The 15,082-nt window shown below is 44.6% G+C and overlaps 1 protein-coding gene across 6 annotated transcripts in view; it reads left to right on the top strand.

Moving 5' to 3' along the window:
- Positions 1-15,082, top strand: part of Git (ARF GTPase-activating protein GIT1) — a 293,327-nt gene that overhangs the window by 196,631 nt on the left and 81,614 nt on the right. For 5 of the 6 annotated variants that reach the window (XM_037419552.2, XM_037419545.2, XM_037419564.2 and 2 more), the window contains one exon: positions 9,085-9,188. In XM_037419552.2, the coding sequence (XP_037275449.2) occupies positions 9,085-9,188 (104 nt within the window). Of the gene's footprint in view, positions 1-9,084; positions 9,189-12,579; positions 12,722-15,082 lie in introns of all 6 variants that reach the window. The other variant, XR_012894547.1, reaches the window with a different exon arrangement.

Here is a 15,082-nt window from a genome sequence, read left to right as displayed (position 1 = left end):
TGGCACCACGGACAAGAAAGCTGTGAACAATTCAATTCTACTGTGCAGTGAAACCGGGCGGTCGGCCGGTCCTGGAGGCGTCTAGCGTAGCGCTAGACGTGCAAGGCAAGCGCCATGCTCCGGGCCTAACTCCTCCACATGGTTGTAATGGCGCCTCAAGTATCATTTAGCTTCGCCACGCTGAATGTTAGAGGCTTGGCTTCAAAGAAGAAGCAAAGCCAAGTCTATCGGTTGTTGTTGGAAGAAAGTCTTGATGTGCTTGCAGTGCAGGAGACGAAAGTTGAAGGCGAGGAGGAGACTGGTAGCATGGTGCTTAAGTTTACATCACGGTATTTTGCCACTGTGAGCCAGGCCATAGGCACATCAGGGGGATGTGTTCTTTTTATTAGAAAACTGCCTGGATTAGTCATAGAAAATGTCTTTTCTTGCTCTTCAGGCCGAGTAGTATGGTGTGATATTGTTTATTGTGACACTGAATGGCGCATTATATGTGTTTATGCTCCAACTATTGGCCAGGAAAGATCGGGTTTTTTTCCAATTTACGACAACATATGTGTACTGGTAGGAAACTCTTATTGGTGGGTGATTTCAACTGTGTCTTGAGTGAAAGTGATAGATCAAGCAGGCCTAAGGTTAAAGACAGAAGCAGTGATGTCCTGGCACAGGTAATTATTGAACACGAATTAGTAGATGTAGCGGAGTGTTTGCATAGCTCCCGAGATGTGAAGTGTACCCACTTTCAAGGCACAAGTAATGCCCGATTGAATCGACTTTACCTTACTGCAGATGCGATAGCCCAGTGTAGCAGTTATAATGTTGTCCCTGTGTCCTTTTCTGATCACTGTCTTGTAAAATGCAATATCGGGTCAAAAAAAAGAAAGGAACGTATTTTCTTGGGAACAGTGGAAAATGAACTCTAACCTCTTAAGGGATGTGTCGTTTAGCGCATCAGTTATTAAAGAAATAGGTAATATTAACATAGAGTGTATGGACAAAATAGGAGAAGAATGGGAGCTATTCAAGCTGCAAATCAAAATAAAACCAATGGAGAGATCTAGCGTTTTATCTTTTGAATCTAAGAAGAATGAGAAAGAGCTTAGAAGAACACTTGAGAGGCTAACAGCTCGTGAATGTGAAAAACCTGGAGTATATGGTGACGATTTGCGGAGTATCAAACAGAGGATAGAGGTATATGAGGAGGAACGCTATCGCGGAGCGCTAGTGCGAGCCAGAGCAACATCAATGACTGTGGATGATCGCCCGACGAAGCGAGCGCTTGGATTAGAGAAAAGTCATGCCAGACGAAATCATATAGATGCCATTGATGTCAACGATATCGAAGTTTCAGACAATGAGAGCATAGGACGAGCGTTTGGCAAACACTACCAAGGACTCTTCGCTGCCACGCCCATTGATTCAGAGACATTTAAGCAGGAGTTCCTTAGCAGAATGCCGAAGTTGTCAGATGACACCAAATCAGCTTTAGAGCTATATATACTGCCAACGGAAGTAGAAAGGGCTATAGATAGAATGAATCTTGGTAAATCTCTGGTGCTGGACAGGCTTTGTGCTTCGTTTTATAAGGAGTTTAAAAATGAATTATCCCAAGTACTTGCAGATGTGTTCAATCAAGCTTATAATTTTAATGGCCTCCCTAGGTCCTTTAGTGAAGCACATACAGTTTTGATACCTAAGACAGAACACTCGGAGAAGTTAAAATTAGTTTCTTCGTATAGACCGATATCACTAACTAATTGTGATTACAAAATTTTAATGAAAGTACTAGCACGGCGACTTCAAGGGGTAATCAAAGAATTGGTAGGGCCTCACCAAGCATGCGGGATTATGGGACGCTCCATTGTGACCAATATACACAAGATGCGCTGCGTGCTCAAGTGTAGCGATGCCAATCAAGTAGGGGTAGCCATTCTACAGATTGATCTCGAGAAAGCTTTTGATTGTGTTTCCCACAACCTTCTGCTTGCCATTCTTGACCATGTCAACGTTGGTTTTGTAATCAGAGATGAAGTATCTATGCCATACCGGAACTGCACGACCCGACTGGTAATCAATAATACGCTAGGAGATACAATTAACATAAAGTGTTCTGTCCGTCAGGGCTGTCCATTGAGTCCCCTACTTTTTAGTTTATATATAGAATCGTTGTGCTTAACAATAACTCAAAACAGTTGCATTCGTGGCTTTAGATTACAAGAATCCGAAGTTAAAATTTTGGCATATGCCGACGATGTGGCTGTTTGTTGTATCGATCAAGATAGTGTTACCACTACCATCAGTGTGGTTAAAAGGTTCGGCAATGCAACTGGCAGTCTAGTAAACTGGGGAAAGTGTCTGGGTTTTTGGCATGGAGAGTGGTCGTCAAAACCAGACTATTTTGCCAATGTTCAATGGGTAACCACACCTGTCAAGTACCTTGGGGTGCCACTGGAAGTTTATAAAGATAATGAGAACTACTGGCAAGAACAAGCAAAAGAAATCCGGACGAAAGCGAATAGATGCAACGGTAATCATCTGTCAGTGTTTTCTAGGGCGACTGTCTGTAATCTTTTCTTCGCCTCAAAACTTTGGTATGTGATGCAAGTATTGCATTGTTCAAGGGCAAACATACAGACGTTCCACCTCATCTTCGCAGTGTTCGTGTGGGCTTTGAACTGGGAGAGATGCAGTTGAACTAATCTGTTTCGAAAAGTGAAACACGGGGGGCTTTGTTTAACACATCTTTTCATACGCCAAGTTGTAAATAGGCTCTTTTTTTTCGCTACACAAGGGACCTTTTCTTACGTACAGTGTGCCAAATGAGACTGATGCGGGCTTTACCTGGATATGTGGTTAGCACGAATGACATGACCGGTGCTGTGCGCGGGTATCTTAAAGAGGTTATTCTAAGTGTACGGTTTTTATCTGTTAGATTTTCCAATGAATATTTGTTTTCAGTGACTCAAAAGAAGTTGTACAAAGATGTATGCGATGTTGTTTTACCTGAACCCCTGTACCGTGCCATGTACGCTGGAGGTGAAGGAAAAGATGTGCTTAAACGAGTGAAGAGAATGCAAGTGGCTCCTGCCGCGAAGTCTTTCTTTTTCAAGCTGCACACAGGCACATTATCAGTCAGGACATTTCAAGCAGACCGTGGTTTTTACTTACCTTGGGGGATAAATTGCCTTATCTGTAAAAAAACGGAAACTATTGACCATGTTTTCTTACATTGTTGGGAGGGAGTATATTTTTGGGATGTACTTCAAAGGACGTTACAGAAAGAATTACCTTTAAATTCATACAGTATAAGATTTCTGCCAATAGTGGACGAAGAGGGAATGCCTTTTGATTTGATTATGCTATGTGGGCTTCACTGTTTATGGCGGGTTTCTATCGCGATCAGGATGCACGGCCTGCACGAATGTATTTCCGTGAATGTATGGCCAAGTTTGTTGAACTGCAGAAAACTCAGGAGATTTTACCTGAGTGGTTGTCGAGGGTGGAGCTCTTGGCAGCATTTAGGGAATTTTAATTTCGGTCGGACTGTTACTGCTTGTTTTTGTTCTGCTTGTGGTTTGATGTACGCGCCTATAAACAGGCAATAAAGCAAAAAAAAAAAACCAGTGTGGCTCAGTCGTAGAATACTGGGCTGGCACCCAGCAGACCCGGGTTCGAGCCCCACTGTGGCATGGATACTAGTTTTTTTTTTTCTGATTTCGCCTGATGTGGTTATGGGCACTGGCGGCGGCACTGCCCGAGACACTATTTGTGATCTCATAAAGGCTTTTGCTGTAAAACGAAGGCTAGCTGGTGATTACTGACAAATATGCTGGTATGGCTTATCGTTGCGAAAAGCCTGATCACAGTGAACATTCCCGATTATTTGCTAGGGCATGCGAGTGGCGGTGCGTAATTTCAAGCTTACTGCATGCTTTTAGTAGGCAACTACCTGAATGAATTAGGCCATCGATTGCTGCCCCTTTACAAAAATGTAAGCAGCTCGCTGTCAGTGTGTAGCATTGTGCGTCGCGGGCGGCACTGAGAAACCTTGCTGTATTGTGCACACGGGCACCGTACAGCAAGTGTAGAGCTGTTCTAACCATGGTACATGCTTTTATTCAGCGACAGCCCAAACGCGCTTTTGGCCAGGACTACTAGAGCATCGCAGAGAGCCCGTTACTTGTGGAAAGCTGGTCGTCACCGCGTAAACCGGCCAGACTACTTGCCCTATCTGCGCATGGCCTGAAGCGTGGAGGGCTTACGCTGTAGCATGTGGTTCGGCAGTCACAGTGCGTGTTGAGTAAGCGAAGCGCTGTACGCAACTAGCCATGCAGTAAACGATCTGACTCTGTGTGACTTTACCGCGTTAAAAAAAAAAAAAGCTGAGTCAGTTTCGCTTAGAAGGAGACTGCGGAAGAACTGTATCACGAACAGCTGATTGTGTCCATTCTGCTGCTGTACCACGCTCCGTATCCTGGATCCCGCAGTAGATTTGAAATGCTCCATGACATCGCCACTGCATGCTATCGGGCGGTTGTGCGAGAATCAATCTTTTCTGCACTTTCTGCGAGAGTCAAAATCTTTCTGCGTGGGCTATAAGAAAGAAATGGCTTTGTGGTGGGCACTTTAGGCAGTATTTCCTGTGGCACTGAATTTATTCCTTTCTTGGCAACGATGGTGCATGTCAGGAGATGCAACATTGTTGCTGCTGGTTAATGCACAGTATGCTTAGTCTGTAGTTATGCCGCCGTCCTCGGCAGGTACATATTAACGAGGTTTCACTTTAGTATGCGCATCACCCTGTGTAGTCTTTGGTTTTCTTAGACCTCGTACCTCGCAGATCATTACAAGATGAAGCAGCACCAGTTAGCCCTCACTGCAGCCTCACTGGAATTCTGTTCAGACAAAATGAAAGTGGAGTAGATTTCCTTTTGCAGATTTCCGGCTGTTATAGCCAAGAAAAAGAATTCGACCATGAGACTGCTTTTGGAATCTGTTTTTATCCGGATGACTGAAGAAGCTGTCAACAAGGCAGATGGGAATCGATTTGCCAGCTACATGCTCACCCATTCATTACATCACTTTTCAGCTTAAAAAAAGCTACATACTGCTCTTGCCTGCTTAGTGTGAAAAAGAAACCTGTATTGGTCCCGGAAGGTCCCTGTGTTCTTTCACCTTGACTTGGTCAGTGACTGCATGTACAGATGGGTCCACTGGAACAGCACATGTTTTGCTTTTGCTATCTTACAGAAACATAATAGCGTAGATTTGCAAAAGACTACTGTCGGTTCACTGCTCTGATTCCTCTTGGCAGACTAATGACTAGGCCAGATTTGTAGCCACTAGGAAACCGGGTTTTAAGTGCCCAAAATAGGCGGGCAAAACACTTCTAGGTCCCCAGAATCGTAAATACAGTCACAATAAACTTCAACAACTCATAAATTTTAAAGTAATACATCATGGATCTGTGTCTAAGAGAGGAAACCAAACAGAAATGCTTTAGTTTATGATGGTACAAAGAAGCTAATAGTATAGCATAGCCATGCATTTTTTGCCGCAGGATTTGTAGAATACGGTCTCTTCTTTTCTGATGTTGTAGGCCCGTGTGCTCAGATTTGGGTGCACGTTAAAAAACCCCAGGTGGTCGAAATTTCCGGAGCCCTCCACTACGGCGTCTCTCATATTATATGGTGGTTTTGGGACGTTAAACTCCACAAATCAATCAATCAAATCTTCTTTTCTAATCCAGCATGGTGATTGAAGAGTCGACCGTGGAACAAACGCGCCACTGAGTCTTTTTTTGCCCTGGCTGCAAGGGGCAAAATAGGAGCGAATAGCCAGAGTGCTAATAGGCCTGAAGGGTCTTTTTGGCTCGTATTAATTTGGTCTAACTGCACAGGGTCGATTTCTCCTGTCTGTGAACACCTTAAAATGCACTTCACCAAGTTTGAAAATTTCAAGCAGTCAAGAGGAATGCATGTATGGCACTCACGATCTCGTCTGCCAAGATTTTTAATGCTACCCGCCTCAGAAAGAGGTGAAATGTCAGACAGAATGCCTCTTCACTTTCATCTCATGGGTGCGCGCTCCAACATGGTGGAGTTGACGTTTACGACAAGGAATGGTCCTGCGTACGTCGGAGTAATGCGTAACACTGCGAGAAATATTCTAGGTGACGTGTGTAATTTGCAGCCTGTAGGCTGAATAGAAATGACAGCCGATAGAAATAATAAAGCATTGAAACTGAAGCTATGCGCATTATTTTACTTTTTTTTAGCTTCGTATCAAGTGAGATGCGTGACTAAACTGCCTACATTTTGTTTTCGTTGGTGTTGCTGTACTTGTCGCATTGTGCTGGCAGCATTGAGAACGCTTGGTGTGTTTTTGGTGCATTATCCCTTAGAGCAGTTCCAGCGGTGGGACGCTGTGTATCCTGGTAAGGATACATGATACATGCAAGCCTCTGCAAACGTGCACCCATAGAGGGATTGATCCCACAGAAACAGGCATTGCAATGCAGTGAACGCCGAAATGACACAACACCGCTTGCGTGCACGACCTGGCATGGGCCTGTCATGCAAATATAGCCTTGCGTGCGCATGACGTGTTGATGAGTCTGCAACGTGTGATCTTCCGGCTCCTAGTTGCTCCAATACTGAAGAGGGTAGGGAAGGAACTTGGCTTGCGAAGATTACACCGGGCGCGTAACTAAGGTTCCGAGGTCATCTTCTCACATCGTGCTTTTGTGCCTTGTGATTAAACCGTTAAAAAATTCTAGTGTGCAACAAATTTTAGTGGAAGTAAAATCTCACATGACCTCGCGAAGTGCTGTTTAAAAAGTATAACTGGAAAGAAAAAAAAAGAGCAATCATGTGGACATTCTTTTTTTTATCTACACTCTATTTTCCCTTGATGACACTTCTGGGTCTCGCATCGGTTTTTCATCGTCCTATAGCTGCACAAAAGCACATCCTGTTCCCTACGCATGCAAGCAGATGCCTGTGAGATGTTGAGTAGATGAGGCAATGCAGATGAATACATTTATTGAAAATAGGCATTTGAAAATAGGCATTTATAGGCACTTGTAAGAATTTAGGCACACACATCAAAAATAGGCATTTATAAGCACTCTAAAAAAGCCATAAAGGTGTTCTTAACCTCTAATTCATGCTTACATATCAAAGTGGTGTGATAGGAATGCAAGAAACAAAATAGGCATTTGACTATAATCTGGTATATACTAAAGATGTTCGTGAACCTTGTTTCCTTATTCACTTGTTGTTAGAGGGCAAGCAACGCTGATGGTGTGCATTCGAGTGTTCCCTTTAACAGTGGATCGTACTGTACATACTCTTCCCAGTTGCTGCTCGTGTGACATCACCCCTCTGCCCTTCGCGTCTTTTCATATTTGTTCAAGATGGGCGTGGCGTTTTTGCTCTGTTTTGATGGTAGGCTTCCCGAGCAGTTTGATGTGCCCTCCGATCGACGGAGCCATATGGGCCGGCTCATTTGATCTCTGCTTTAGCCGCGTTCATTGCCTCCGCTCACGCGCTTTTGCCGAAGGGTGAAGCACACGATTCGCGGAAATATGTTATCAGTTTGGACTTTATATGAGACCTAACAGCGATGGCGAAAACCAGTGAATAGTGTTCACATAATTGCTATCCCAATATGGCTTTAGCACACTTTAAAGCATTCGTAGTGGTCTTTGAAACCCTTGAAAACCCTTAAATTTTTTCAAGGTCCTTAAAAGTTTATGAATTTCGTCGATCAAAGTTCGTTCAGCCATAATCTAGCGGACTTTTTTGTGTGCCTAGCAACTATGTGCACTCTGGCCGATAAACCATTTAATCCAATCTGTTTCTCTAGCCATATTGCAGTGTTGTAGTACAGTGAACTCTTCTAGCACACTGTAGTTGTGATAGCGCTTGCGCGGTTACAGCCAGGCTTAGCGCTTGCGCGGAGCTAAGCCTGGCTTTTTTGTAGAGACTGTGCAAGTGTGCGTGCATATTCGCAGTCGCGTCACTTATGGTAAAACTTTGCTGGGCAAGTGCAAATTCCAGCCGTCTTGTTATGCATTGCTGCTTATAGGGGGTGGATTACACCAGATACGCCAAACTCGCATCAGGCAAAGTTTTCTCATGTGGGAAGAGCTTTGATGTGTCACCTATGGGCAAGTCTGACCTTAAAAGTCACATGAAGATTACGAAATACATTGAGAACACAACAGCGACTACAGTCCATGGTAACTTGAGTGTGTTCATGGTGCCAACCTTACAAAGTGAACTACAGATCTTTATGCTGTAAGAAGTGGCGTTGTCATTTTCTGCGGCTTCAAGTGTTATTTTAGGTCTTTGAAAAGCGCTTGTTAGGTCCTTGAAAGTCCTTGAGAACACTTGAATTTTGTTTCACTAATCTATGAACCCTGTTTGGTGTTTGAAAAATGTGGCATTGGATAAATTTGGCTTCACAAGTGATGTGAACAGGGCTACATCTGATTTGAACGTTCATCAACTGCTCACAACTTGTTCAAAAAAACTTTTCTGCTTGCTCAAAGCCTGCTCCAAAACGTCTTTCCAGATGCTCCCAAACACATGTATCCTGTTCCGTCCCTGCAATGTGTTAATTGCTTTTATTTGCCCACTGTGAAGCTGCCTTGCGTGACCAGTTTTTCACCTGAAGCTTGGCCATCCTCACAACCAATTGCTTGGCCATCCTTACAACTCAGTTGCAAATGAGTGCAGTTCAATTCTGCTTACCAGGCCTTCTTTGCCAGGACACCAAGCACTGCTAATGAAGGGAGCTGTAGGCATGGAGTTCTATGGTGAAAAGTAGCAGTTTATTTTGAAACCAGCAGTTTCATAATTCTTGGTTTAGGGGTAGCTTATACCATCACAAACAATGGGCCAGGTGACTGAGGTAGGTGACTGCATCCTAGCAGAGCAAGCCTTCGTTTTTTTTTTTTTACCTCCTAGCAGTCATCTTTGTCTGCTCTTTTTCTTAGAACCTTGTTTGTGTGTGTGACTTAGTTACAGATCTAGTGTGACAAATGGCTGTTCTGTAAGATGGGCCTCATTTTCGTGATAGGTGCGTCATCTCCTCAGGCACAACGCAGCCCGAGGCCTCAGTCGATGTGTGAATGGCGCCACCTGGCAGGAGCCACTCCGAGGACAGGTGTTCATGAAATTCGAGTGAGTGCCACCTTTTGGACCATTATATTTTTTGCTACCTGTTACATCGCAAGCTGGCACACTGCTGATAAAACCTGGCATTGGTGTCACAAACATTGGTAAGAGCGCAAAAATGCACTTGTAATTTTTCCAAGGATCACACATCACATGCCGAGCTTGATTTCTATTTTTTGTCTATCACAAAACTGTTATCGAAGCTTAAAAAAGAACTCGTAAAAAAATGTTTCCTATGCTCCAGTAAGTTTTCTGTGATAGATATCTGAGCATGGGTGTTGGCAGGGGCATGCCAGCTTTTTTCCTCCACTCGAGCAATACCAATGCTTCACCCCTCCCACAGTAGCGATGCGAACTCCAAAACAAAATTCTGTCGATGCCCATGCACCTGAACAAGCACTTGATCATCAAATACCATAGTAAATGAGTTATTGCTCAGCATTTTATAATGTTTCATGCAAATTCTTGAGCAAGGAAAAATGGAAGTTAGGAATATCTCAGTCGTAATCAAGACGAAGAAATGACAAGGCATGCATCGCGTAGTCAAGATAACGGCTGGTCATTAGGGATAACTGATCGCATTCCAAGAGAAAGCAAACGTGTGAAGGGGAGACAGAAGGTTAGGTGGGATTAAGGCCCGTATGGACTCACAAATGCTCCTGATGGCATCTTTGAGGGCTGTTTCGTGGTTCGAAAATCGCCCCCGACTTTAAACTCCTCAAGTGGAGAGAATCTTCAGTGTGTTACTCAAGAATGTCGAGGTAGCCAGGACACGCTACTCAGTACTGCTTGCATCTAAACACGCCTCATTGTGTCACTATGTTTCTGATGAACCTGCAAGTGATGTTGAAGCAATGGATTATGTGCCTAGGCATTGTTTAAGGGATCTCCTGAATCCTCTGAAAGATTGCAGTGACATGGAGGGTTTGTTGCTGCGGCTGATATGCACAGCGGCCCCATTTTATGAAAACTATTTCTCTAGCCACTGTTACAGGTAACGCTGTGGGAATCTGAGGCGCGCTTGTAACCATTTCGCGGGCATTCCGTTGTATGGCCGCTCTTCTTTTCCTTTCCCGTGCTCTGATAACGGCGCGTGACGATAGATGGCATCACGCCTGGGCGCGGCGCGTGTTTTCGGCCGTTGCGAGAATCGGCGAGGCCGAGTCAAGTGCGCGTCAGAAAGGGTCTCTCCTCCTTTGGCCAGCGCCTGGTAAGCACAAGGTATTCCTTTGTTCGCGTCCCCTTTGGGAATCGCCCGACTGTAGCCTGCCTGGAAGCCTAGGCATCCCAGCCAGGCGTGTTTACCTGAGTGTTAGCTTGGATACCATACGCTAAGCCAACAGCGGTGCCTAGTGCTTGAAATGGTCGCAGCGCGCCAAGTTGCACTTGCCGTAGGCCTACACGTACAAAGTGTGCCCTAACTCTCGCGACCAGGCTGAGTGGCCATTGTGAGAGTGCGCAGCGACCAGCGTGTCACAGCTCGCCATTGCTCGCTGCGATGTGCTCACGGTTTCTTAACGTGAGCATGTGGGAGCCTTTGTTCTCCGCGTCCTGGGAGCAGACGTCGTACTGTTGTTCGGGGTGCCGCGAAAGGCAATAAAGTGTTTGTGTAGTGCTGTTAATCGAACACTGTCTGTTTTGCCGTGCCGCGCTAAACGCTTTGTTCGTTGAGCACACGTGGAGGGGTGCGCTACGTGTGAGTAGGTGACGGTGATGTGGCCCTGTGGCTCACTAAACTTGAACGTGGTGATCATTCACTACGGTGAGTAGCGAGGCCACCACAACACGGAGCGCCAAGACGGGCACTGCTCGAAGTATTACGGCGCAAGCGCAATCAGTGCCAGAGGTGGAGTTAGCTGGGTGTTGTCTGCTATGCTTTCTCCCACTTCACTGTAAGCTGCCAAATCTACATTGCACATGCAGGTTTACCAGAGCGTGTGTGGCAAAGTGGGAGGAACCGTAGCTGACAACGCGCAGCTAACTATGCCTCCGGCACTGATTGCGCTCGCTCATAATATTTCATGCAGTGCCTGCTTCATGGTCGGAGGAGCACCACCAAGCACGCCATGTTTCCTGTAACAGTGGCCACGCCTGTACAGTTCGCATAGCACAGGTCATAAGAACGTACCTCCACCTGCTTTGGCGCATGAAAAATTGGTTTACATGTTTGAACTATTTACTTACGTATTGCCTGGTGTCCCTCTTTTCATGCAAATCCTTCTTTTCCCCACCAATTTATAAGGTCGTACCAGAGCTTGTGGAGCTGCTTTTCTGTTCGTGGCATAGTGTACGGTTGTGAGTCAGCAGACAGGCTTTTCAGTTCATTAATCTTTGCTTCCACTGAACTGCGCAATAAGGGAGAGTTGGGGTAGTTGGACTGAAACTGTGCAAAAGACAAAGCTCAAAAAAAGCCTTGAAAGCACGAGTTCTCGTGTTGTCAAGTTTTTCTTTGTGCTTTGTCTTTTGCACTGTTCTAATATGAGTTTACTGTACTGCCATTTGTGCGACGGTTTCCTGTCACGTGCATACTTTTCAACTAGTGACATCAGGAGCTTCAGCTCCTGTACTGAGTAAACAAAGCGTCCCTCTTGTTAGTGGCACTTTTCCTGTTTTTGTTCATAGCAGAAATGGGCCTAAATGCGTTGCATAGACAATCAGTGCATGCCAACATAAACAACAGGAAGCTTGATCAAATGTGGTGCGCACCAACAAGCTGTCTGCTGTCGTCGGCCAAATACAAGAAGGGCTTTGTGCAACATTGATCTGGCTTGTAAGGAATTAGTTTAAATAAACTTTTGTATATAATAACTACGGTATGTTGAGTAAATTTAGACAGGCCTCCTTTATTGCCATTAAAACAAATATAAATGAATAAAAGATCCGCTATGACGTTTGTACAAACACTCGCAAAAAAATTTGGTTGTCTCCAACATTTGCTTCATCTGAAAAGCATTCATTTCGTGGTCAAGTTTTCTGGTCCACAGAATTAATGCCGCAACAGGCAAGTCGAATGAGTCAAAGCAACAATTGTGGTTTCCTTTTTTGTGTGTTTTTATGCCTGTGAGTTTCCTTTCAGCAGAGTGTTTCTGTGAAGGATCAAAAAAAAAAAAAAAGCAGCGCTGTGTGAGTTTTTCCTTTCGAAAGAGTAATTGTCTAGAGAGAGCTATTATTGAACCCATTGCCACCAGAGTAATGTGCATACTGCACGTATGCATGGTGTGATCTTCGATGCTTGAAATAACGAAACGTGGCACCATTCACTTATCTTGATATGTTGCCAGATACGACACTGTCAGGAGTTCTGTCACCACTATTTCTCTACTGTACCACTGACTCAAAATGCTTACAACAATCGTTTACTATGGAGATTGAAAGCGTCTTGTTTTGATGCTCCCAGAATGCGTCCCTCAAATGCGGTCAAGTGGAGGATGCCTTTCTGAAGGGCACCTTGTCAGAGAAAACATCTACGTATGCAACTCGAGTTGAAAAGAAGTATTTTCCTCAACTCAATGGCGTCGAGGTGGAGCATTGAGTAGAGCGTGAGTACAGGTTCAAGAATTTAACGGGTATATAACGGGGACGTGGCAACAGGAAGCACCTGGCCGGGCCAATCGCTGGAACATGAGAGGGGGCCCGCGATGGGATTAGTCAGGCTGATGATGATTATGTTCCACCCTGTGTCTTTCATTCCAATGTTCCAAACACACGCCCCTGACATCTGTGACGCAGCCTCTCTACAAAACCATGAGACATGACTCCGAAGATTTCTATGAGCGCCGCCCCCCACAAAGCGTGGTCTTTTCTACGCACACGCTTATCAGACGCGTGATTTGAGAGAGCCCAAAGGTCACTTGGGCTCTCTCAAATAGCGGAGAAGTTTTACAGAGATCTGTACAGTAGCCGGGACAACCACGACCTTAATACTATAAGAGCTAGCAGTACCCCAGATGACATTCCACCAGTAATGATGGAAGAAATCAGAAAATCTTTGGAGAACATGCAAAGAGGCAAAGCTGCTGGTGAGGATCAGGTAACACCAGATCTGCTGAAAGATGGAGGACAGAAGTGGACAGAGGAGGTGTGTTAGAAAAACTAGCCACCCTGTTTACGAGGTGTCTCCTGACAGGAAGAGTACCAGAATCTTGGAAGAATGCTAACATCATCTTAATACATAAAAAAGGAGATGACAAGGACTTGAAGAATTACAGGCCGATCAGCTTGCTCTCTCTCCGCAGAATACAAGCTACTTACAAAGGTAATTGCTAACAGAGTTAATAAAACATTAAGATTCAATCAACTCAAGGAACAAGCAAGTTTTCAAACAGGCTACTCAACGATCAACCACATTCATACTATCAATCAGGTAATAGAAAAATGCTCAGAATATAGCCAACCACTATACATAGCCTTCATTGATTACGAGAAGGTGTTTGATTCAGTAGAAATATCAGCAGTCATGCAGACACTGTAAAATCAGGGTGTCATTGAAGCATATTAACTGCTACCATAGTGCTTCATAAAGAAAGCAACAGAATACCAATCAAAAAGGGTGTAGGGCAGGGGGACACAATCTCCCCAGTGCTATTTGCCGTGTGTTTACAGGAGGTTTTCAGAAGCCTAGAATGGGAACAGTTAGGGATAAGAGTTAATGGAGAGTACCTTAGTAACCTGCGCTTCCCCGATGACATTACATTGCTGAGTAACTCAGGAGACGAATTGCAGCTCATGATTACGGAGTTAGACAAGGAGAGCAGAAAGGTGGGTCTTAAAATTAATCTGCAGAAAACGAAAGTAATGTACAACAATCTCGGAAGAGAGCAGCGCTTCGAGATAGGTAGCAGTGCATTTCAAGCTGTAAAAGACTATGTCTACTTAGGGCAGGTAATAACCGCAGAGCTGAACCACGAGACTGAAGTAACTAGAACAATAAGAATGGGGTGGAGCACATTTGGCAAGCACTCTCAAATTATGACAAATAAATTGCCACTATCCCTCAAGAGGAAGGTATATAACAGCTGTATCTTGCCGGTACTTAGCTACGGAGCAAAAACTTGGAGACTTACAAAGAGGGTTCAGCTTAAATTGAGGACGACGCAGTGAGCAATGGAAAAAAAATGGTAGGTGTAATGGTGGGGTTGAGGATATCATAGTTGAAATCAAGAAGAGGAAATGGACATGGGCCGGGCGTGTAGCGCGTAGACAGGATAACCGCTGGTCATTAAGGGTAACTAACTGGATTCCCAGAGAAGGCAAGCGGGTTAGGGGGAGACAGAAGGTTAAGTGGGAAGATGAGATTAAGAAGTTTGCGGGTATAAATTGGAAGCACCAAGCACAGGATCGAGTTAACTGGCAAAACGTGGGAGAGGCCTTTGTCCTGCAGTGGACGTAGTCAGGCTGATGATGATGATGATGAAAGGGCACTTCGCTTGCTGCCATGGCCATGTTTACGAAAGGGGCACACCGCTAAAACACGAAGAATTAAGAATTGTGACAGTTGTTTGCGCTTGTCCTGTGTATAATTGTGTGTTTGTTTTGTGTATCTCTCTTTCTTTTTGAACAGTGCCCTTTAGGTGTTGAGCTGTGACAGTTGTTAGTCTGCACATGTCCTGTGTATGCTCATTCCGTGGGTGCTTTCTGCTTGAGGAGCACACTGAAAGTTTTGGGCTGCTTGCCATTCTTCACGTCACATTGCAATATGTTGCTGTAGCATTCACTCTTTTGCCATTGTGGAGAAACAATGAACAATAAATAATCAACTACTTCTGTGAAGACACATTTCATTTGCATGTTATATAATGATTCTTAGAACGAGGGATCAGCCACATTTTTCTACCCTTTCCACATCCGTTTCGTTCTTGCTCTCTCTCTCTCTCTCTCTTTTTCACATCTCCAAGGGGCTT

This window comes from Rhipicephalus microplus, chromosome 3, assembly GCF_043290135.1.
Source record: "Rhipicephalus microplus isolate Deutch F79 chromosome 3, USDA_Rmic, whole genome shotgun sequence".
NCBI lineage: Eukaryota > Metazoa > Arthropoda > Arachnida > Ixodida > Ixodidae > Rhipicephalus > Rhipicephalus microplus.
Note: the sequence above shows the minus strand (reverse complement) of the source record. Positions and strands in the feature narration are given on the sequence as shown.